At 39.5% G+C, this 23251-nt stretch overlaps 1 protein-coding gene across 6 annotated transcripts in view; it reads left to right on the forward strand.

The window, feature by feature from the left end:
• Positions 1-22905, forward strand: part of NNT (nicotinamide nucleotide transhydrogenase) — a 74397-nt gene extending 51492 nt beyond the window's left edge. For 4 of the 6 annotated variants that reach the window (XM_067545602.1, XM_067545601.1, XM_067545605.1 and 1 more), the window contains 5 exons: positions 2430-2589; positions 4111-4192; positions 16749-16867; positions 18520-18635; positions 20536-22905. In XM_067545602.1, coding sequence (XP_067401703.1) covers positions 2430-2589; positions 4111-4192; positions 16749-16867; positions 18520-18635; positions 20536-20685 — 627 coding nt within the window. In that variant the 3' untranslated portion in view covers positions 20686-22905. Of the gene's footprint in view, positions 1-2429; positions 2590-4110; positions 4193-8644; positions 8966-16748; positions 16868-17551; positions 17676-18519; positions 18636-20535 lie in introns of those variants that run through there. The other 2 variants (XR_010919219.1, XM_067545603.1) reach the window with 2 other exon arrangements.
• The last annotated feature ends 346 nt before the right edge of the window (positions 22906-23251 follow it).

Here is a 23251-nt window from a genome sequence, read left to right on the forward strand (position 1 = left end):
ACGAAAATGGGAAATCTAGGGATGTAACTGAGTAAATAGATATACAATGGTATGCATGGCCTAATCAGGTCTGAATACAGGGAAGTGTGGATAGTGAGGGGAATCATCTTATATTTGCAAACTTTGGAGAGTTTAGCTTTTAAGATGACCATCAGTGACTTTTGTGTTGTTTCATCCCAGTATAGATAAGTCAGTCAGCATAACTGCAACTGAATTGCTGAAGTGTAATAAACACAATAATGTGGTGATATTTTTCAGCAAGTTTCCATTTTCTGTCCTCCCCTACGTAATGGACTTTGTTCCATGTTATGAATTGCCTTCCAAAATGTCACTTTAAATGCATTACTATAATCCATGGGACTGAACAGTTTTTATTCTTCATCAAGCTCTGTAATGAAAAAGAAACTTCACTCCCATGACCTGGTAGGCAAAATTGGTTTTAAGCTATTATAATCTCTTGTACTGCAAACATGACTCAGACTATATGATGGAACAATATTCTTCTCAATGCGACTTCCATACAAAACAATATATTTATTGAAACTTATATGTTGCAGATGAGAAGGTGTTTGTGGAAGTGTCATAATGGTTGAAAGGTTCATTCTACAGAACTTTCAATAACCTTTTTGTGATTTAAAACTAACTTAATCCCAAGAAACATTCGAATAATCTCTTAAAGCTTTTATAGGACATTCATAGAGAAATCTGCCTGCCTTTCTCTGTTGTTCCTTGGACAAGAGGGTGAGTTAAAGACAGAGTTTTAACCTCAAACAAACAAAACCCCCACAAAAAAACCCCTTACTGTTAGAGCCTTGTTGAATTGGTTTATTTTTCTTTACAATATTAACACAGATCTGTTTTCTTAGAAAGTTTTTGCTTTGTTAGGTAGAGCCCCCTTCTCCTTTTCTTTTGGTTTGCACATATGTACAGACAGGCTGGGTAACCATTACTAATATTTAAGCACGATGCAAATTGCCTGTCTGTGGAATGCACAGTGAAGGTTAGACAGTAAGAAGACTTGGTTATTCTGGTAATATCTTGAGGTACTGTGTCCTTTTCTTATTTCTTGTTCTTGTACACTGAGATATCTTTTTCATTTTAACTTCCCTTGTCAAGACCTTCCAAATAAAATGCAGGTTTTGGGGGTTTGCCTGTGTATCTTTAGGGAGCTGCTGCTTTTTTCTTTTCCCTAGTCACAAACTTCAATGAGATTGGAAGTTGCTCTGTATCTCGCAGGATCAGCTCTCACTGTGTTTAAGGCACTTGAGTTTTGTTGGGAGCATACTCCTTTTTCCAGAGCTCATTTCCTGGCAATTAGTCATGATAGTGCAAATTCCAGTAAATTTTCCTCCTCTCTCCTTGAAATAGGGGAGGCATTAAAGTGTCACAGCATATATCCAAAATTGTGTACTATCTGTAGGTCTCAGAACGGGTCTGACCCAAAGCCCATTTAAGTCAATTGAAGGACTGTCATTGGGCTTTGGATCAGGCCCAAAATCTGCATCCTCATATCATCTGAAATGTTGCTACTATATCATCTGTGAACTAAGGCCTTCCACTTGTAACATCCTTGTCTCCCTTTCTTTGTTCTTCTGACAGGTGTTGAATTCTCCAGAGTGGCAAGGCTGTAGCGGATTCTGTTTAGATACTTAATTTGAAACTATATGCTTTCTGTGTACAGAACTGTGGGTTTCCTCTCATCTGCATGTGTGCAGATCTACATCCGTTCTTATTTAAAGATTTGCTCTGGCTGCACTCTCTTGCACCTAAGAGCCAAGTTATTTCCCATTTATTCCCCTTTAAAGTTTGTCAAACTGTAATTACAACAAATTTTGCCTATTTTCAGATAGTACCTGTATGTTTTGGGTAGCTACTAGAAGAGCATGCACCATAGCAGTTAGTGTCTGCTGGAGTGTTCAATTCTCAGGAGGAGTAGCTTTTTCAGCTGAGAACTCCTGCTTTTAGAACTCTTGTTTTGATTGTCTGCCAGTCTCTGGTTTCGGTCCTTTTCGGTTCCCTAAAGCGTGGTTTGAGTTAGCATTTGGTTAGCTTTGCTTGCGTATTTTGCTTTGTTCTATTTTATATTTCAGTTTGAAGCTGTGGTGGCAGTGCTTATTTTAGTGTATAAGGCTACCCATAAGGGCCATTTAATTGTCATACTATGGTGCATAGATTCTATGGAGACAAGAAGAACTGGTCAACAACCAGGAACATCTTTTGCAGAAATTTCATCATTCCCATCCCCAGGTCCCCTTTGTAGCTCAAATGTCAATTTTTTGTTGCAATGTTTTAAATTTCGGGTAAAATGTTTTTTTAAATCAGAATATTTTCAGAAAAACAAAATATAGAAGAAAGTTTGCTTCATGAAACTGTTTTTCTGTTATCCTTGGATTTAGTGATCAGCTGGTCAAAAATACCTTGTTTTTCAGGCCATGAATCGTTCTCTTGCTAATGTCATACTTGGTGGCTATGGTACCACTTCAACAGCTGGTGGGAAACCTATGGAAATTACTGGTACTCACACAGAAGTCAACTTGGACAATGCCATTGAAATGATAACTGAGGCCAATAACATTATTATTACTCCAGGTGAGAGACAGTGACAGTGGATATTGGAGGTTACTAAAGGGGTGTAGTCATGTTCTAAATCAGGGGTGGGGAACCTTTTTTGTGCCAAGGGCCTGATGGTGGTACGCGGAAGACGGCTGAGTGTCCGCCGCCGAATTCCCCCCCGCCGCCGAAAAGGGGCAAACGACGGCAGGGTTTCGGCGGCGGGCACTGTCGTCCGTGTCCCCCCCCCCGCCCCCCCGCGGAACCGCGCCGCCGCCGAATTCCCCCCTGCCGCCGAATGATTTCGCGGGCCTTATACGGCCCGCAGGCCAGACGTTCCCCACCCCTGTTATAAATAATATTCATAATTCACAATCGTAAAAGGGGACAGTGTGGTTTAGTGGTTAGAGTACTAAATTTGAGTCAGTAGTCTGATTCTGTTCCCAACTTGGCCATGGACCAACTGTGTAGCCCTGGTCAAATCACTTCAGTTTTCTGTGTCCTGATGTCTCTTTCTACCCTTTATTTGGTTTTTTTAATTTATATTAGACACTGCCATAATTCAGCTAGTAGTAGTAATAAAATTTCTCTACCTTGGATTATTAAAATAGTGGAAGATTTTGTGGTTCTTCTCCATTAGCTCAGTGTTGTACTGTTTGGACTGCAGATAAATATCTAAATCCAGCCACTAAGATAATAAAAATCCTGAAAACATTTCTCATAAGTTTTTGTAAACCTTTTAGTTGGCTAAAAAAAAAGTCAGTTTTGTATACTTCTCCAGCAGAGTATCCTATTTAAGAGAAGTCAATCACTAGTTATATTCCAAGATTTGTTTTCACTAAACCACATGATGCCAATTGCTGCATTGGACAGCATCTTACTATTAATGTATAAAACCCACCACCACCAGTCTTATTATCCCTTTATCTATTACAATTTAGGCAAATATTCTGTTTCATAAGAGTTACCTTACTTCAAACAGGCACAAAGATGTATTATTTTGATGTTTGGCATTTGTTGCTATTGTTGGTACTTTCAGCACTATGTTACTGGAAGAATGCTGCTTACAGTTTATACTCTTGAGGGTTTTAAGGATGATGCATGTTCCTTCCATGCATTACTTTTGTATAAAGTTAATGAAATTAAAAGCATTGGAATGGCTATATAGGACTACAGGCTGTGTCCCACCATGAATTGCATTGTAGATATCCAAAATTTGGTAGAAGGTATGAGTTTGAAGGTATGACAGTGGCTTCTGCACCAGTACAGCAAAACAGGATGTATGTTTCTGTAAAGTTGAAATCTACATTTGTAGCTTATTTGTCCAGACACATGTACTGATCTCCAAAATGTAGTTCGGTCTGGAGAGCAAAGAGAAAAAGAAAAAATGAGGTGTACTGAAACTCTCATGAGTTACGGTGATGTTCAAGTGCAGCATTTTTGTGGTCAGAGCTTCTGGTGTACCTGAGAAGGTACAGTAGGGAAATGAAACAACTTTTCCTACTTTGAATCAAAGAAACAATTGTTTGTGTTGTTAAGTATGGGGAATGTTTCTTTCAGGTTATGGTCTGTGCGCAGCAAAAGCTCAGTACCCCATAGCTGACCTAGTGAAGATGCTGAGAGAACAAGGAAAACATGTCAGGTAAGTACCTTTTTGGGGGTGGGGTGTGTGTACAGCAGGAGACATAATAAAAGATTTTCATTGCATAAAAAACCCCTAGAAGTCTGACTTTTGCTGTCACCAATGGTGCTTGTGCTGATATCTGAGAATGAGCTAATTAGAGCATAGTTTCTCAATCTGTGGTTAGCGTACCCCTGGGGGTACGTGAAACACAGGCAGGGGGTATACAGCGAAAAACCCAGGGAAGGAAGGCAGGTGGCAGCCACTGGCTTCTGGGGGAGGCAGACGGCAGCCACTGGCTTCCTGCCCGGTCCCACCTCCTAGCTGGGAGGTGGACGGCAGCCACCTCAGTCCTGGGAAGCTGGGTGGCAGCTGCTGGCTTCTTGGGATGCTGTGCGGCAGCCGCCGACTTGGGTGGTAGCCACTGGCTTTTTGGGAAGCCAGGCAGCAGCCACCCACGTCCCGCCTGGTCCCAGCTCCCAGGTGGGAGCCCAGTGGTGGTCTCCTGCACCCTGCGAACTGGGCTCACAGCTGAGTGGCTGCCACCCGTGCCCTATCTCTGAGCTGAGAGACAGCTTCCCACACCCTGGCTTGAAGATGGGCAGCAGCTGCCTGCTGCCTGCCGACATCCCCAGGTCCCAGCCTGCGTGGAAGCCAACTTGCCCAGGTGGCAGCTCCTCTCCCTGGCTCAAAGCCTGGTGCCCAGAAAGCCACGCAGAGAACCCAGCGGCTTGCCCGGCCCTGGAGCTGGGCTCTACCCGCAGGCTTACTTGTCAATTGACAGCTATGACAGCCCCAGATTTTACTAGTATAAAAATCTTAAGAGGGGCCCACACAGTGTGATTTGTCCCAGGCCTGCACCCCCCTAGGGAGAACCATGGGGAGCACTGCTATCCACTCTGGTGGGCTACTAGTGCCTGCTCATCCCTCATAAGTTCCCACTTGTGTGAAGAGAACATCACGTGACCCCACCATCAAGCCACAGTGATTGGCTGGCGTTGACCTTTCTATAAGGAGGAAGGGGAGGAGGAAGGAGGGGAGAGACAGCAGGGGGTTTTGTGATCTGCCACAGCCACACAGCATTGCAGAACTCAGAACTCTCCTGCTTTACGAGAAATACAGTCGTCCAGCGGTAAAGGGGAAAAAGATTGTATTTCTCAGAGTGGAAAATTGAGTGTTGGGGTACTTATTACAATTTTCAGAAGTTAGGGGGAGCCTTGCTACTTAAAAGGTTGAGAAACACTGAATTAGAGGAATAGTCTAGTCTTATGAACCTACCACAGAGTATCAGACAGCTTAGTAATTTCTTGATACTATTTAATCAAACAGGTATTGGTGCCACTTATTGACTTCAGTGGAATTGCATCCATTTATGCCAGCAGTTAATTTGGACCTTGAGTACCCATCAACAATGATCTTTTTAAGCTTAATGCTATTTTGTTTGCTTTGCCATGTTGGATTCCATCCTTACAAGCAATGGCTACAACACTCTTTAACCATTTACTGCAGTCCATTTCCAGTAATACTCACTAGACAATCTCAACTCCTAGTGTGAATTTCTGCTGCTTTTAGGCATAAGATATCCCCATTAGTGTTACTCCATACAAGTGTTAATGAAATCTTTGGAAAGTTGAATCTCTATTTTATTTATATTCTCTTTCCCTTGGCGGTATTTCTCAAAGGACAATCATTTGGTTTTCTAAAGGCACAACACGTGGAGGAGACTTCTGTGCAGAAATTGCTGCTTCACTGAAATATAGTATCAGATCCTGTTCAAATCATTCCTATTTCCTAAACTAATGCCTCCCTCATGGGGAATAAGCCCTTTGCTTATGTCACTGTTTTCTGGGCAGGTTTAAAGTAGGGGAGAACATGGGTTTCTTGTAACTTGGGAGGAGGGAGAGAGAAGGGGAAGAGAATGTCAGGAGGAATCAATTCAATACCAGATGGAAGGATGTTAAGGTACCTGCACCTGAGGCAGCAATCTTCACACCATGAGTGCAGGTTTTATTTTCCTCAGGAAACTGAACAATGGAATCCAGAGTAGCTGATTTACCCAAATGGAATCAATGTTTACAATTTGAGGAGCCAATAAAACATACAGTAGTAGCCAGTAAAAACACAGAAGGTGGGCAGCCCACCCTGAGTGGCTTTATTTGAACTAAAAAGGGGGTGAAAGAAGAAAACTGCATTTAAAATGTTGGATAAATCTCTCCCTTGCAAAGGCTAATAGTATATAAAAAAAATTCCACATTTCAACTTTCCTTCACACTACCACTAAATGTTCCCCTTAATCTGTTATGAGTTAGCTAAGAATGCAGAGTTCTTGTTGGCAAATTCATTTTTAAATGCACAAGTGCTGGCAGGCTTGCAGATACTGGGGCCCTTAGGAGACTCTGATGATGGAATAGGAGAGGCACACAGAGCAGGAAGAGCGGGTGGAGATCTCAGGAGCCCCTGAATCTATGTCTAACAGTGAAGTGGTAGAGCCTGCTCTAAACTGTGGCAAAAGGTTTCCTTCTCAAGGACCTGTAATGCATCTGAGATGGGCAGGATCAGGCAGTCCCTTCTATTAAGATTAGCTCTCTGGTCTGGCATATTCCTAAAAGTCCTCACAGGGTGGTCTTTCTGTTGTCAGTGGCGAGACTATAACTTGCAAAGGATATGCTGCAAGCTGTGTCTGAGCCCTCTATTCCCTTTGCAGCTCACCATGGGACTCTCCCAAACGACAGAGCTGCATCATCTAGTCTTTTATACTCCCCGCTCTTCGGTGTAAAAGCACCTAGCTACTGATTTGTTTAGAACATTCCTGGTGACTGCCCAGCCCACGCTGGCTACTTTCTGAAGAGGTGGCCTTTTTGTTGTCATTGTAGCTCCAGTCATCAGACGTAGAGCCCAGGTTTTTTATCATATAGTTACTGTTGCAAGTTGGACAATATCTTCACATCCATATTCACATCAACTCCTCTACTCTGCAGGTAAAGGCTGTTGGAACTCAAAACAAATATTAAACTCCATAGAATCCCTATTGAGTAATATTATAAAAACTGGAACTAATTCACGTTGTAGCTAACAAATATGGAAACTTTAGTCCTTTTCTCCTTCCTTCCTCATAAGACTTAATTTTCCAGTGCTTTCAATACCTATCATGTTCTGCATCACTAATTGTTTTTGGAAACTATGGTCTAATTATGATAATTTAATATCTTAACAATTAGTCAGGTCTCAGCTGTCATTTTAAAAAAGAGATACTTTGACAGATGCTGGTTAGCCGAACTCATTCTCTAATTTTTGTGTGTTTATTTTAAATACATAGTGACTCTGCTTCGGAGTCAATGTTCTAGCAGTTAGTGTGTTTTTTCTTCTCCAATATTTTCCAAGTTGATAGAAATGACACCGATTGTCCTTGCAGTGTATGAAGAATGTAATTTAATGGATAATAGTATTGGTTAGTAAATTAGTTCATTAACGATCACCCAAAATAATAATACTTCTCTGTAGCTGTTTAATCTATATAAAGGAAAGGTGAATGAGGCTCCTGATGTCTCCTTCTCTTTGCAATTCTTTTCATCCCTTGTTTTCCCACCATTAATGGAGGCTGTTTGCATAGCCAAATTGTGTTAAAGATACTAAAGACCCGTTAAGCATGTAACAAAAGAACCTAATTTTGGGTAATGTGATGACAAAATTCTGTTCTTTCTTTGATTCCTCCCTCCCCCCTCCCCTTTATAGCTTCTGTGTGGGCTAGCTTCCTTTTTTCATGATGATATAAAGTATTATTGATTTCACCTTGTATGTCAGCTTTGCATGGGAGAAATATGAATGAAGCTTTGTGAAGTAACTGGATTATATTTAAAATGAGTCAATTTCAGGAAGAGATTGCTGCAGTGGTTACCTAGTATTTTAATGAAATAAATCTGTATTTACAGTTTGTGGTAATTTAGGCCTTTCATCACTTTGTGCAGCTCCCATAGTGTTCATTGAGTGCAGCTGCTGTCCCTCTGGTTTCACTAGGTCTGAAGTGCCTCAGGACCCAAGCACGCTCAGCATCCAGATGTAGTGACACACTCATACATCCGCTGTGGAAGAGTGCCAGCATGGACATACGATTGTCATCAGTTTGTTATGCCCATACTGTGCCAAGAAAAATTGCATGTGTCATATGGTCTTTTTTTGCTTCATGGCTCATGATTGATTCAGAGACACAGTTTCCTCAACTTTGCCTATAGCCATAACATGCTCAGTGAAGAGCATAGATTATATATAGTGTGATGTATACCATTTTATGATTAGGTCTTAAATTCAGAAATACAGGAAGGTTTGGAAAGTTCAGTCTGCTTTAGTTATTAAAAAGCATCACTACTGGCTTGAAATGCTCTTGCAGCAGATCACATATTAAATGTATTAGTAGAATCATGTTAGAAAACTGCATGTTACTCAACCTTCCTGCTGGCTTTTCCTTTCTTGTTATAGACTGGTAAAACTACAAAAGTGTCATAAACTGGAAGGTCTCAGAATCCATTAGGAGCCGAGGGAAGACACTTTCTCTTCTATCAATTTTATTCTCTGTTACTGCCTTTGTAGTACTACAGAGCTACAGCTGATTAAATCATTGAAGTCTCTCCATTTACCAGACCTCTTGAATGGTTCACTACAATGCATGTAAGGCTTGATTCTGAAATATTTTAATGCACTTCAGAATTGGATTAAGATAATACAGAACAAGGTACTCCTAATCTACAGTAAAAGTATCCGTATAGGGAGTTAATCAGGAATAGCTAGTCCACTTTAAAATCACACTCTACCTTAATCTGAATTAAAATCTGTATAGACAAGCCCTAAACATCCATCTGTAGAATTTAAACTCTCAAATTATATTTAATATAGTGTTTTTAAAATACAGAAATGCTCAAATACTTAGTGTATTGAACACTGTCCAGAGACATTAGATTCATCTGTTGAGATTCATTACTTTTTAGCCAGGGTATCAGTTACGTGACTTCTTTTAGCCATTCCTATAGAACGTGTGCATTTAAAATTTCTGCACAAGGTGCAATAGTAACTGATTACAGCAGGATAAGGAAGCTACATGCAAGTGGTGAAATATTTTTAATTTTAAGTGTGTGCTCTTTCTAAATCCATTAACTAAAGCCACCGGTGTGTGGGTTCTTTACTTTTGAGCTGCCATAATCAATGGAATATGCATTGAGAGAGAAAATCTAGATTACCTTCTGAATATTTTTCTCAAACTTCAGTCACTAGATGGCTGGTTTTACCTAATTTTTATAGGTTAATATCTTGGAAGGATTTATGTGCAAGTATCTCATGACTTGGGGACACAAGGCAAAGCTCCTATCTTCTTTCCTATGCATTTGAAAATGGGAGAAATTGTGAGGGAGATGGACTTGAGGTTTTAAATTTACCTAGGTTACGGGTGTTGAGATGTTGTCAAATTGTACTGTTACATTTAGGATACTATGTTTTGCATTGTAATTATGCCAAGGGCTTCTTGGGCATATGGATAGGTGCCATCTTCAGCTTTTCTTAAATAAAACTAATTAATTTAAATTCTTACATTATTCTTTCAAATTATTTGAATCTTGCCTTAAAGAGTCAGAGTTTAAGGCCAGAAGGGACCACCAGATCATCTAGTCTGACCTCTTGTATATCAAACTCTGCAACAGAAATCAGACCACAATGTGGTGCCATGTAGTCTGTACTACTGTTATGTGTATCACAGGGAAAGAATAAGAGGGACCCAAGTGCATCAATGTCCAAAGGCCCTTGCAGTGCCCAGGTACTGATTGTGAGATATATAACCAGAAAATCCTGGCAAGTGACCCACACCCCATGCTGCAGAGGAAGATCTTAGTTCCCTAGAAGAAAATTTGGAAGCGTTTTCTTGACTGAAAACTCTATTTTGTAAAAATGGACAGTTTAAAATCCTGTTCCAATCAGGCCTTACGTTTTGCATAACTTAGATTTTCGTGAGCAATAAACAAGTGCTAGAGTATCTGCCTGCCCTTTGAGCTTAAATTGTCCATACATGTTATCTCTCCATGAAACTAGAGTGTTTTTTTTAGGAGAATTGGCAGATGTGTATGTCCTGGGAACAGAGAGGTTGCACATGTTTGACGGCGTAGGAAGTTGAGGGGAGAAGCAGGGCTCAGTTGAGCAAGCTATCGTGTGTGTGTGTGTGTGTGTGTGTGTGTGTGTGTGTGTGTGTGTGTGTAACTTCTACAAATGTTCAGACATTAAAAAAATGTGTTGAGCAAGCTAAAACAGGCACCAAGCAGATGTAACTTACTTAGAGCACCCTGTGTCTCATCAACTTTGGCATAATTACAGACATCCTATTTTTGCATGGATGAAGTGATCTCGGAGGAAGATTGCCGGCCACTGACTCCTGGTTGGTGTGTTTACTGTTCATGCAAAATACATTCCCTTAGTGCAAGCACCACAGAGTCACATGAGAGTGGTTAAGTATAAATAAGGTCAATCAGTATTGAGGACAATAGTGTTATCAGCTGTTTTGAGTAAAAAGACTGACTGACTACATTAACTGCAAATAGTAAATCCCACTCTGAAGTTCTTCAGTCCTCAGTAAGCATTGAAAACAGGCTACAGCTGCATCTGTAATAACATCCTAAGCAACTGAGTTTAAATTCAACATAGCTTTAATTATTTGTGTAATTTTATCTATTTTATCAGTGTAGAAAATGGTTATCCCAGGATTCCTGCCATACAATCTGTACAAGTGTGTGTGTGTGTGTGTGTGTGTGTGTGTGTGTGTGTGTGTGTGTGTGTGTGTGTTTAAATGCACTAGCACTGGTAGTGTCTAATTTTGTAGTTTGGGAACGCTTTCTTTCTTCATGATGGATTATGTACTGTAGGGGATTTCTTAACATTTGACAGTCCAGGTGTATTTATAGGGCTCACATGGCATGTTCAGATTTTGCAGAATCTAAGTTTTCATTTTTAAAAATGAAAGTTTCTAGCCATCAGGACTATAAAGAAGACAGTCCAATGTGGGCTGCTGGTAACTGTTTTCCTGCGTGTGCAGAGTGTGTGAAACAGTGACTCTGAGAAGCTTGCACTCCCTTGCCCTTCATTCATATCATTGAGCTTGTAAGACTGTATGGGCATCATACTGTAAATGTTGGGCAAACTCTACAAGTGAGTTTGGCCTCTCCAGTCTAGAGTGTGCTCTTATCCCACTGATTAATTTTACATATATGCAGAGAATGCATAGACAAAGGCCTTTTGCGCAACAGAAGACATCAGCATGGGTAAACAATTCTACCAGTCACTCTTCATGAATTCAGATTGCCCACAGAGACTAGCTTTTTCTAGAAGAAACCCATAGAAAGGGCCTGATTTCGAACCAGCTCTCCATTTTATTTTTTTGTTGGTGCAGTTTTGCATCTAAAATTCATTTATGCATTTTTTTTTCCCTCTGGTAACTTGTGGGTACAAAGTTGTGGGCACAGGGTTATGCCCTATGAAACTAAAGACTTAGTTTGAAAATTGGGACCAGAATTATACCATCTGACTTATTTATGGTCCAAAAAGAGAACCTCTGTTTCACTACAGAATTGAGCCAATCCCTCCAATAAATGAGAACGTGGTCATGAATTTTAGTTCTTTGGACTGAACTTGCTGGAGCCTACATGCTTTGCCTGCCACATAGAAGTTCAGCAGGAGGAGAAGCAAACACTTGCACAGTATAAGGTCCTTTAGTGTTGGACTGAAAAATAAGAAATTTTAAAACATTTTCCTTCAAGTTTTATTGGTTTGAGAAGAAAACCTGTTGTTCTTGCTGCACTGACATCAGAGACACTTGAAAGAGAAATACTTCTTAAGCAATTAAAGATCGTTATAAATCCTCCATCTTTTCAATTTCTTCCATAAAGTTTATCTCTTTTTGTATTTTTAGATATTTCCGTAATGGAATAAATGAGTGGAAAAAATGATTTATTTTAAAACTTGTGGGAGAAAACATTTGGCAAATATTTTATGCTCTAAAAAACGCTTGCAGTTTTCAAGAACTGCTATTTGTAGTGCACAATGAACAGGACATGTTGCACCCATGGCATCTGATGGTGGAGATAAAAATCAAGTGGCTGAAATCCCCTCTGGTTTATGATCAGTCAATGCAAACCTGTAACTGCAAAAATAATTCTGCAAGATTACATAGTGGGGCATTTTTTAAAATAGCCTCTCTTTCTGATGTTTCTAGTGTAATCTCTTCTGTGTCTGTGAGGAACATGGTCTGCTATTGTTTCTTCTCACCCTCTGCATACTCACCTGAATGGCTGGTAGGATCTTCCTTTTTTAGACGAGTGGATAGTTTCCATACCTATCTATGTAAATCTTGCCTGTATGAAATCTTTGTCAACACGATCATGGTGTGTGTCTGTGTCTCCACACCCACACAAAATCTTGCAGGCATTTGTTCCAAGAGGTATTGGCAAGCCCCTGTCACATTCGGTCATCAAGACTCCCAGAAACAAACTCCCATTGGGAGTCATTTAAATGTCTCCTGTCAAATAAATTTTGTGTAAACAGTTTGTAAACCTTTCAGATGTGCAGTGTATGGTTTCTGGTAGTGTTTGTCGAAACCTGTGACAGATGATAGTCCATACCATAACTCCTCCCACCAACCAAAAATATTTCCTCCCTTCTTTTTCTTCTTCCCCTTTCCTCAGCAGTGGCAAAGTCAAAGGTGAAACTTCATTCACTCAGCAACTTGTACTTTGGTTTGGGGATCAGCCCTGGAAACAAGATTGAAGTTTCTACTAAATAGTTTTAACACAAGCATATTTTGTTGTTTTTTAAAAATTTATTTACAAGGCAGCTTTCATCAAAAAGAAGCTCAAATAATTTTAATAGAAACTAAAAAGAATTTTGTTGGGAAATCTTTGTTCCTTGCCAAAATAGTGGTGATTTTCTAACATATGTTTCAAAATATGAGTTCTTCTAATGTACTAAAAAGCATTGCACTTAGGTGCAGTTTGGAAACAGCTGTGCTGCTACACATGGTTTACATTACTGAGTGGTTGGTGTGAAACTCTAAGCTGTTAATATCTTATCCTATTTGTTTTGCTGTACTGTATCTGATTCTAGGTATTGTCCTCTGTACCAGGATCTGTATACCAGCTGAATATAATGTATTCCTTTTCCTTCCTGTCTAGCTCTTGTATAAAACTGACTTCCATTCCACTCTTGGACCATAGTTGAAAAATACATGAATCTTGTCACAGCTTCTAATAGCTCTGAGTGGAGTGATCATTCTGTATGTCTGGTTTTGTACTTGAGGTTCTAATTACCTGATCTTCATGTTGCCTTAACTCCACTTTACTACTAGTATTTGAACACATTATTCTCATTCTAAATTTATATTTGTAGAGAATTAAAATTAGTAATCACTGTGCATCAGTGGTTCAAAAACTGTAGTTTGTGGACCATAGGTGGCATGTATGTGAGCTGATTCCATTTCAGTGATGAAACATGCATAATGGAAAGAGGCAGTTCTTCTGTCCTAGCAAGTTTCAATTGCTTAATCATCAGTTCTCAAGCAGAGCTACCTGGTATTCCTTTAAGAGTGCCTTTATCACTCCCCTGACTGTTTGGTTTGCTGTATGGAACTGAAGTCACTTAACTATCTTTTTGGCAGGTGTTTTTTTGTGTAAATTCAACCATGATCTTAATTGACACCAAAACTGGAGCGTAGCAAATGTACAGGACAACATAACCCAGCTGCAAAGTGGCCTGGAGAGAGTAGAGAAGTGTGGGGATCACAGACAAGGAGGCAATTTGGATCTAATAAATGTAAATACCTGTACCTGTTGAGAAGAAATGCATCAAAATAGTGGGAAGAGTTGCAACTAAGCAGTCATACTCATGAGGTTAAACAAGTAACCACCAATCTCCTAGATTTTGTCCTAATACTACTTTTATGTGCTGATCACTGTTGCTTCTTTGGGGAAGATGTTGGATTGTGATTAGTAATGTGGGAAGGAAATGACCATGAGAGGGTTCGTTATACGATAAGGGTCCTCAGTATGGAAATGTTTGAGATCCTCTGCTGTACGTGGCTCAAACATAAGGGTGAAAAGCAGACTTGTAATTAAGACACTTTCTCAGTTTTACAGAAAAAAAAATCTCTCCATAGTATCTTTGGATTCATAAGCAGGTGAATATTAAGTACGAATAGGAAGGTGGTATTATCTCTGTGTGTGGCCTTAGTGGTGCTGGAAGGAATTATTCTGTAGATGTGCTGTCATTTAGTTGAGATGAAAAAAACAGAGGTCCTGACTATTTGCCATCACCAAAAATTCTATGGCTAAAATCCATCTACTATTCACCCAGGGTAGTGGATATTGTCTAATGTAACGTACTCTGGCTACATTCCAGTTTGGGAATAATCTTTTGGCTACCTAAACTTGCCCTGTGATATATGGAAGAGACTTCATATTCTGGCTGCATTATTTGTAGTTTTGCTGCACTGCTAGACGTACAGTATTGGGAAACTTTATGTACCTATAACTATATCCATCTGAATGTGTGTTGGAGGAAAGTGAAAAGTGGGCGGTTAAGTATGGCTTTTTTAGGTAGAAAAACTTGGAAAGCTAACTTCTAGCTTTTGTCAAAGTTTTGATGTAGCAAAGTACTGAGTGGAGAAAAAAGGAGCTCTCTCAAAATGTGCACTCTAAGAAAATTAAAAAAAAATTAAGTATAAACTAAATCATCACTAAAGGAGATCAGACTTCTGTTATTACTGTATAGACCTTAATTGCTTGCTTTTTTCTTTTAATGACTACCAGATGAAATTGTCATAGTTCTGTCTGACAAAGTTCACATGATTATAACAAAGTAGATCTAACTTGTCACCAATCTTATATTTTTATAGTATCATATTTTGTCCGAAAGCTACAGCATAGTACATCAACATCAAAATACAGATGGCTTTTTTTTTTAAAAAAACTCTTGCCTTCCTCTCATCGGAATGATAAAGTTGTTAATAAAGTCAGGATCTGGGGATTCGAGGGATACATGCTATATGAGATGAAATGGCTTTTTTCGTTCCAAGGAGATTGTCGTGTTCTTTGAAAAGATGGAAAGAGTTACATGCCAACTTCTTAAAAACAGATTTCTAATGCCCCATTTGAGTTCATTACATGAATTAAATAAAGTAGAGCACACAGCCTTCTCTTCCTCCCCTCCCCCCCATTAATCTTCCCATTTCACAGGAGTAATTTTATGGCAATTACTCATTTACTCTGATAAATTCAATGGTTCCCATCTTTCAGAAATTAAAATAATTTTATCCCAAAGCAACTGAAGTCCTAGATAATTGAGACAAACTTTAATTTAAGGAAACTGTATTTCAGTCTGAATTCTTGGAAGGATACATTTTATTTGTAACCAACAGAGTAAAGTATTCTGTCTTTAACTTAGCCTTGAAGATTCTTCAGGAGAAAGTTGGAAAATACCTTTGGTTGTGGAATACCTCACGTTGTCATCCATTTTCCATAGGAAATTTGATTCTGGCCTCTCCCATTATTGTATGTGGCACTTGCAGCTCTTGATAACTTAAGAATCCTTTCCAGTATGTGTTGTGGGAGCCACCTCCTTACTGTTGATGGGCTTGTTTTTAAAGTAAGAGACAAATATGCCATTCATAAGTTTTTTATTTTCCTAGTATTGTTTGGGAGATAGACACAAATGTTTGGCATATATGTTCCATTTTGGCTGGTGACAGAAGGATTTGTCAGCCAAAAGGGAGTCAGAAAAAAAGCAATTTATTTTTTAAATAATTTTAAAAAAAAAACCACTTTAATAAAGTAGAATATTGCCTTGTGGAAACTTTACTTCACTGTTGCTGTGTTGTTCACCAGTGATGCATTTCCTAATAGCACCATTCAATTATTTTGAAAGCCTATGCCACTGGTTCCTCCCCTGCTGTAATTCGGAATGCCTCTGGCATTCTCATTGCTATAGGGTCTTCAGAGGCAGTTTCCTTGTGGATCAACTTACTGAAAGGGCTTGTTCTATTAAATAAATGTTAAAATTCTACTCAATTTCCAATAGAATGTTGGAATTGGAAATGTTTTATCCTGTCCTGGATGCATCAGTAGTTCTTTAACCTTCTTATAAATGGCCATCTTGTTTCAGTGTAAGAGGCAAATTTAGGGGCTTTTCTTGCTTGTGGTTTCCAACACATGAATTTGATCTTGACACCTTTATTCTGAAGAAATAATTTGTAGTCTTTGAGGCTAAAGGGTTAAGATTTAAAATCTTAATCTAGTGTTTGTGATTTCAAATATCTTCCTCTTCCATTTCTCCCTTCCCTCCCGCTCTGTCTCTCCAAACTCTCAGGAAATACTGGAAAATACATGTGATTTGTTTCTGGAAATTTAATTTAATTTTTTTTTTAGAAGTTCTGTAGGTATTAGCACATTTAGAAACTAGCATTCTAGCCCACACTTGGCCACATCCTTAAAGTATGAAATGAACAGGCTATATGTGCTAATGGGTATGGTTTTTGTTTTGTTTTGTTTTGTTTTTTTGCTAGATTTGGTATTCACCCTGTTGCTGGCCGTATGCCTGGTCAGCTGAATGTGCTCCTAGCAGAAGCAGGTGTGCCATATGATATTGTGCTGGAAATGGATGAGATCAACGAAGACTTCCCAGGTTAGAGAGAGTGATAACTTGAACGTACTAGCAAATAATATAGTTTTGGACTTGCAGTGGTTAATTTTTGTTTATTTTTCAAATGAAAATGGAGCCAGATATAATACACTGTGTGTTTGTCTGAGCGTGTGCCTATAAAAATAGGCATACATTGTTTTCAGCTCTGCTGAATGTTTTCTATTTCAAGACTCTGTTAGATGCTTTATAAATTTACCAAATTTTAACCATTCAGGCTGAATCTTTGGAAAAGTTTCAGCAAAAACAGTTCGGTTGTTTGGGAACATTGTTAGAGAAAAATGTTTTGCAAAAGTTCAGAACATTCTTACAGCCGCTTTATTTTTAAGCTTTAATGCCTCTATGCTCTGGAACAGGGACTTGAAATGTGGCAGAGGGGCTGTTTTGGAGTCAGAAAGGTGCCTCTTATGGTCCTCATGAACGTTCACCCAAATTTGGCCAAGGTATAAGCCTCTGAAAATTGCCATTGCACATGTTCAGTAGAGGTTTGCTGGAGGCTGGCAGCTAAATTCTGCAAAGTTCCATCTGCACTGAGCATGCTCCAACTGAAGGCTGCAGGGATTGAGCAGGACTTTCCCTTGGCTCTGGCACCAAGTATTTAAAACTGAGGGCAGTGTGATTTTTTTCTTCTTCTTCTATATTCTCATTGCTTCCCTTGCTGATGCTGAGGGAGCGTGGAGGAGGAGGAGGAAGCAGCCTGACTCAAAGGCAGAAGATTGAGGAGCAGAGAGGAGATGTAAACAGGCTAAGGGTGGGCAGGAACAAGAACAGAGGGGAACAGGAACAGACTGGGGTAAGTAGGAATACAGGGTGGGGGAAACATAAGAGAAGAGAGAAAAAGCTGAGAGAGATGCTAAAGATTAAGGACAGACAGAGACAGGCTAGGAATGGGCAAAAAAGATCTGTAACCACTAGAGAACACCCCTTTCCAGAACCTGAAGTACTACTTAGGATTTCTGATCTATACATTCCACCACTGTGAAGGCCTAAAACTATGAAACCAATGGCATGTGGAGTGTTGCATCTCCCTGCAGTAGCTGGTCAACGGGTCAATTGCTGCTAGTTACTCCATTAGCTCAAGTGGCTGGGGATCTAGAAGCGCCAATGCTACTATTGATCCATGGGAAAATATGGCTCCACATACTGGAATTTCTCTCTTTTTTTTTTTTTGAAAGCTTAGGAAATAACATAGAAGAATGTTAACGAATATGAAACTCACAAAGCTAAGCACTCAGAAGTTTGGAAGGGCCAAAATTAGATTTGTTTGTGAAACTTTATGGGAATGTAAAAGGGTTTAGCCTAGGGAGGGAGCATGGTCTAATGGATAGGGCACTGGACCTGGGAGTCAGGATACTTGGTTTTATTCCTGGCTGTACCACTCACCATTTGAAAGAGACACTTCACCTCTTTGTGCCTGCGTCCACTCTCCCCTTTTGTCTGTTCTGTGGATTGAGAGAGTAAACTGATGAGGGCACAGACTCTGACTGAGTTTGTACAGTGCCTCACACAACAGAGCCGCAATCTCTCTTGGCATTATACATGTTACCATAATGCAAATCAATATTCATAGTAACTTCTGTAGTGTGGTTCCTGATTTTTCAAGTTCTGTTTCTCCCTTTTTATCTTTTTTAATGCAGAAACTGACCTGGTCCTTGTAATTGGTGCTAATGATACAGTTAATTCAGCAGCTCAAGAAGATCCTAATTCTATCATTGCTGGAATGCCTGTTCTAGAAGTTTGGAAGTCAAAACAGGTAAGGTGAAAAAATATAGCATAGTAGAAACCTCATTTATCCACCTTTTTTTAAAAATGGCTTTTGTTTGGAGATACTAATAGGATTATCTTATTTTTCCTATTTGCATACAAAGTTTTCCCATCATGTATTGTGCTGTGCAATTCTGTATTTCAGAAGTGCACTGCAGAGCATTAGTAATATTGCAGTACAGTCACATTGCTCTGCTCTGATTCAGTGAAGCTAATGGTGGCTACAACTGACCAGGCTAAAGAGTAGAATTCTGTTGCCAAGTATAATTGCAACACTCAAATCTTCAGATAGTAACTTCAGCCTTCTTTTAAAATTCAAAAGACGCATGTCCTAACTGATAACTGATTTGTGAAACAATGTTATCTTGGAAAATAGTTGCCAAGAGCATGATTATATCAATTATTGGTGCTGGACCTTCATTCAATTTTATTTTGTTGTTACCGAGAGGCTGGGTTCTAAAAGAAAGCAGTTGCACTGTTTATGTAATATTTTTGAGTGCCAAAGTCTTGCTTTGATTCCTTTGCAATAGACAAGGTATAAAAATGTCAAATGAAAAGATTGTGGCGAACAAGAGGCTTCACTGAATGTGTGGAAAAACCTATGCTCCTGAAGCTGGCATAATCTTAAATTCAATTTCTAGAGGATAAAAATCAGTTAAACTGTATTGACTAAACATGACCATTTGGCCAAGCTATGCCTGCTTTTTGGAACTCTACAGCCTGTAATGGTTAATGGTGGATTGTAGCTGAGCACCCCAATGGACTTTATGTAACTCCCCTTTAAAAGACGATCATTCACTTTATCCAGTTCCCAGTCACTGCAATCAAACATTAGGGAGTAATGTCAGGGGATTCTTTAATCATGCTTGGAGGGCCTTCCTGACATGTTTCCATAGTCAGCTTTTTCTGCTCAATTAATTAAATGTGTTCTCTCCGGAACAGTAAATTTTAAATATGATGGTCAAGAGTAGAATTTCCCTAGGTAACTTATGTGTGCAGTAAGACTTTTTAACTGGATCATTATGACCCAGTCTCACATGCTGTGGATCTGAGATGCTACATGCACTTTGAAATAAGGTGTCACTTCCTGCGTAGCGTTACATCCATTTTCATTGTATTTTTAACTAGTTTAGTACAGCATACAGTGTCCAGTGTACTCTTGGAAGTGATTTAATATAGTAATTCTTCACACTCATAGTTGTCCTCTCAGAGTAAGTTTACACTGTAGTTCAGAGCGAGCCTCCCAGCCTGGGTACACAGACTCATGCTAGCGTGCTAAAAATAGCAGTGTGGACATTGCGGACCTGGTGGAGGCTTGGACTAGCTACCCATGTTCAGACCCAGGGTATCTGGTGGGCTTGAGAGCCTCAGCTGCCACCCAAGCCACAACATTCATATTGCTAGTCTTAGCATGCCAGCTCGAGCCGAGCTAGCACAAGTCTGTCTACCCAGGCTGGGAAGCTTGCTCCCAGCTGTAGTGTAGACATACCCTCAGTGGATGGAGAGCATTGGGTTAGAGCTTGTGTGTGTCAGTACAGTCCCTAATCAGCCATTGGTCTTGCTTTTGGTTAAAGCAAGACATTCCTTCCCTGGGATCAAGGGACACACTTTACCTATGCAGGGATTGAGGTGGGAGACTAATAATCAAACCTCTTTTTCTTGCATTGGAATGTAGAACGTCACTTGGAGACTACCTCTGTACCCAGTTCATGTGGCATAGTGACACTGGCCTGCAAGTAGTATGTTCTGTATGTTGGCACCCATTACCTGGCATAATATCCAATCCCTTTATTTTGTGTATTTTGTGTATTGAGATTATTTTCAAATCTACTACACTGAGGGAGAAGATTGATATATGCTATGTCAAATATAAACTCTTTCCTTTGCAGGTGATTGTTATGAAGAGATCTTTGGGTGTCGGTTATGCAGCGGTGGACAATCCAATCTTTTACAAACCCAACACTGCCATGCTTTTAGGAGATGCCAAGAAGACCTGTGATGCCCTGCAGGCCAAAGTCAGGGAATCCTACCAGAAGTAAATACTGATAGTCACCTATCAAAACTATTATTCAGCCACCACGAATAACAAAAATACCATTACTTTGTACGTCCGAGTGCACAAATTGGTTTATATAATTTGACAACTGAAAAAAATCCATACTTCCCTAAGTGTATAGAAAAACCTGAAAAAAAGTGTGTTTCTGTTGTGGGTTTTTATGGATGCTATGAATCAGTAACACATCAGCAGAAAGAGTCATCTTTAGATGAATCCAGTTGGGCTGTATTTTTTTCTCTGCCCATCTATGTAATATAAATTGAAATGTAAGATTTCAGGGACCTGTTTCATTAACTTCCAAGTATGACATCATGTAAACATATGCACCTAAAGCGCTGAATTTTATTTCAGCAACTGCAAATAATTCAAATCTTTATCCCCCTGCACTTGTTGCCATTTTAACTGTTCTGAGAAAACCATGGCCCCAGTTCTGTATGGGCACAAGCAGTTGCCTACACTGATCTGATTGCAAAATCTGGGCCAAAGCAGGCTATTTCAGTTTTGGTTCACTTTTGACTTAACCATATTTTGCTACTTTCAAATGTATTTTGATGCATTTTTAATCAGCATTTTTGTGGTGCTGGAAAAAGGCACTTCCTTAATCACATATTTAAGATGCTGGAAAAATGCAAATCAGGAGTTTCTTTAAAATGAATAAACTGTCATTTGGGGAGTGTAAAACCATGCCAGTCTTACAATCAGTGTTTTGAATATTTGACTTTCCCTTAATCTAATTAAAAACACTATTTAAATTTTCATAAGTAGTACAGCTGAGCAGTAAATCAGTTTATGGCATATAGTACTATTTTATTTTTATTATGTGAAGTGTACTTGAATGGAACTCAAATATTTGCCTAATAAAATGAATTTATCATGTTTGCATAATGATGTAGCAGCTGTCCTTGGTGACAAAGGCTAAATACAAATGGCTGTACTTGTGTTAGAAAGCATTAACAGCTGGGAAGACAAACTACTATGATTTAAGTTCAGGGGTGTGAGGAGGTATTTAAATCTGAATACTTTTGGAGGGGAACATTAAACACACACAAATGAAAGGTTCACATGTCCCACCTGCCCTAGATTTCTCGAGATGCCTCTGGCAGGGTCCCCCAGCAGCGAGGGGGCAGCGGTGCCCCCTGGCAGTGGCACTGTGTGTCTCTACAGCCGGGGGAGAGGGGAAATAGCAGGATGGCTCCTTCCCCGACCCATATAGCTGCAGCCTGCGGCTTGGGCTTCCCAACTGCTGGAGTCTCAGCCCTGCTGCCTGCTTTGCAGACCGCCCGCTGAGGTATGTCAGGGGGTGGAGGCAGAGGCAATGTGTGGGACTCCAGCAGCCGGGGAGAAGCAGCAGGCTGCAGCTCTAGGGGTTGGGGAGGAGGAGCTTAGCCAGCTGTCCTGCTGCTTTCTCCCTCCCCAGGCTGCAGGGACAGAAGATTTAGGAGTGGAGGACATGCTCCTGTTGGCCCCTCTTGTGCACGCCCCTGAGTAAATTTAAAATTAATTCATCCTGACTGTTTATAAAACTGATTTTTTAATCACTTGTATTGGGACCTTCCATAATTCAATAGCATTTGAGAAATACTACCACTTAGCTACCTCTGTTTTTATGGAAGGATAACTTAAAACCCATGTTTTGAACAGGTAGTATACCAAGAAATGTAATGTATGAAAGAAACATCCTTTTTAGAAATCCGTCCTTTCTATAGCTCAAAAATAAAATTAGCACATAAGCATGAATAGTTGTAACGCAGCATAGGAATACTTGAATCATTAAATTCTAACTTAAAACATTGGGGCAGCTATATTTGAATGTAATGTGTGTGGCCTCTTAATATAATTGTATTGATAGGCGTATTTCAGTAGGGTCTGCCAAAAAAGAGGCAAGAAAATGACCCTTGAGAGTTTTTGTTTTTGTTTGTTTTAAAAAAAAAGGGGACTTAAATGGGGGGCAATTTTGTAATCATGGAATATTAATTTTTTTTCTTGACTAACTCTGATTTAAGTATTATTGGCTGCAGTGTCCAACTTATTTCTGCTTGCATGTAGCTAACTTAAGGTTAATCTTTTCTTAAAATGTCTTTTCCTTTGTATTTGAAGTGAAAAATGCAATTTGTAATGGATCAGAGGTGCCAGTGTTAACTTTAGAACTATGTTTTATCATGAAACATCAGAGAATTATTAAATAAAAAAACTAAAATAAAAATGTGGTTTTCATTCATAATTATTGGTTGTCTAGAATAATTAGTGTTGTCTAGAAAGGTAACTTGCCTGTCATGCCCTTTTGGGAGTTACAGCATCAAAATTACACTGGGAGGGAGGATAGTTGGTTTATGCCTTCAGAAGCATCCAAAGAGATTTTGCTATAATTTCTCACTGGTAATTGCCAGTCCTGTGCTGATGAGCTCTTGATTACAATTTGATTAAAAGTTAAAGTGTGGGGGGAGTTGGGTTAAATCCTTCTTGATCTTAAGAGGAATTTTTTTTGAGTATATTCACTATTCGTCCTTTAAGGTGGTGGTCTGATTATTAACTGTAAAGGTATCAATAGA

This window comes from Emydura macquarii, unplaced genomic scaffold (genome assembly GCF_026122565.2).
Source record: "Emydura macquarii macquarii isolate MOO-44397 ecotype Brisbane River unplaced genomic scaffold, CSIRO-AGI_Emac_v2 contig_1045, whole genome shotgun sequence".
In the NCBI taxonomy this organism is placed as follows: domain Eukaryota; kingdom Metazoa; phylum Chordata; order Testudines; family Chelidae; genus Emydura; species Emydura macquarii.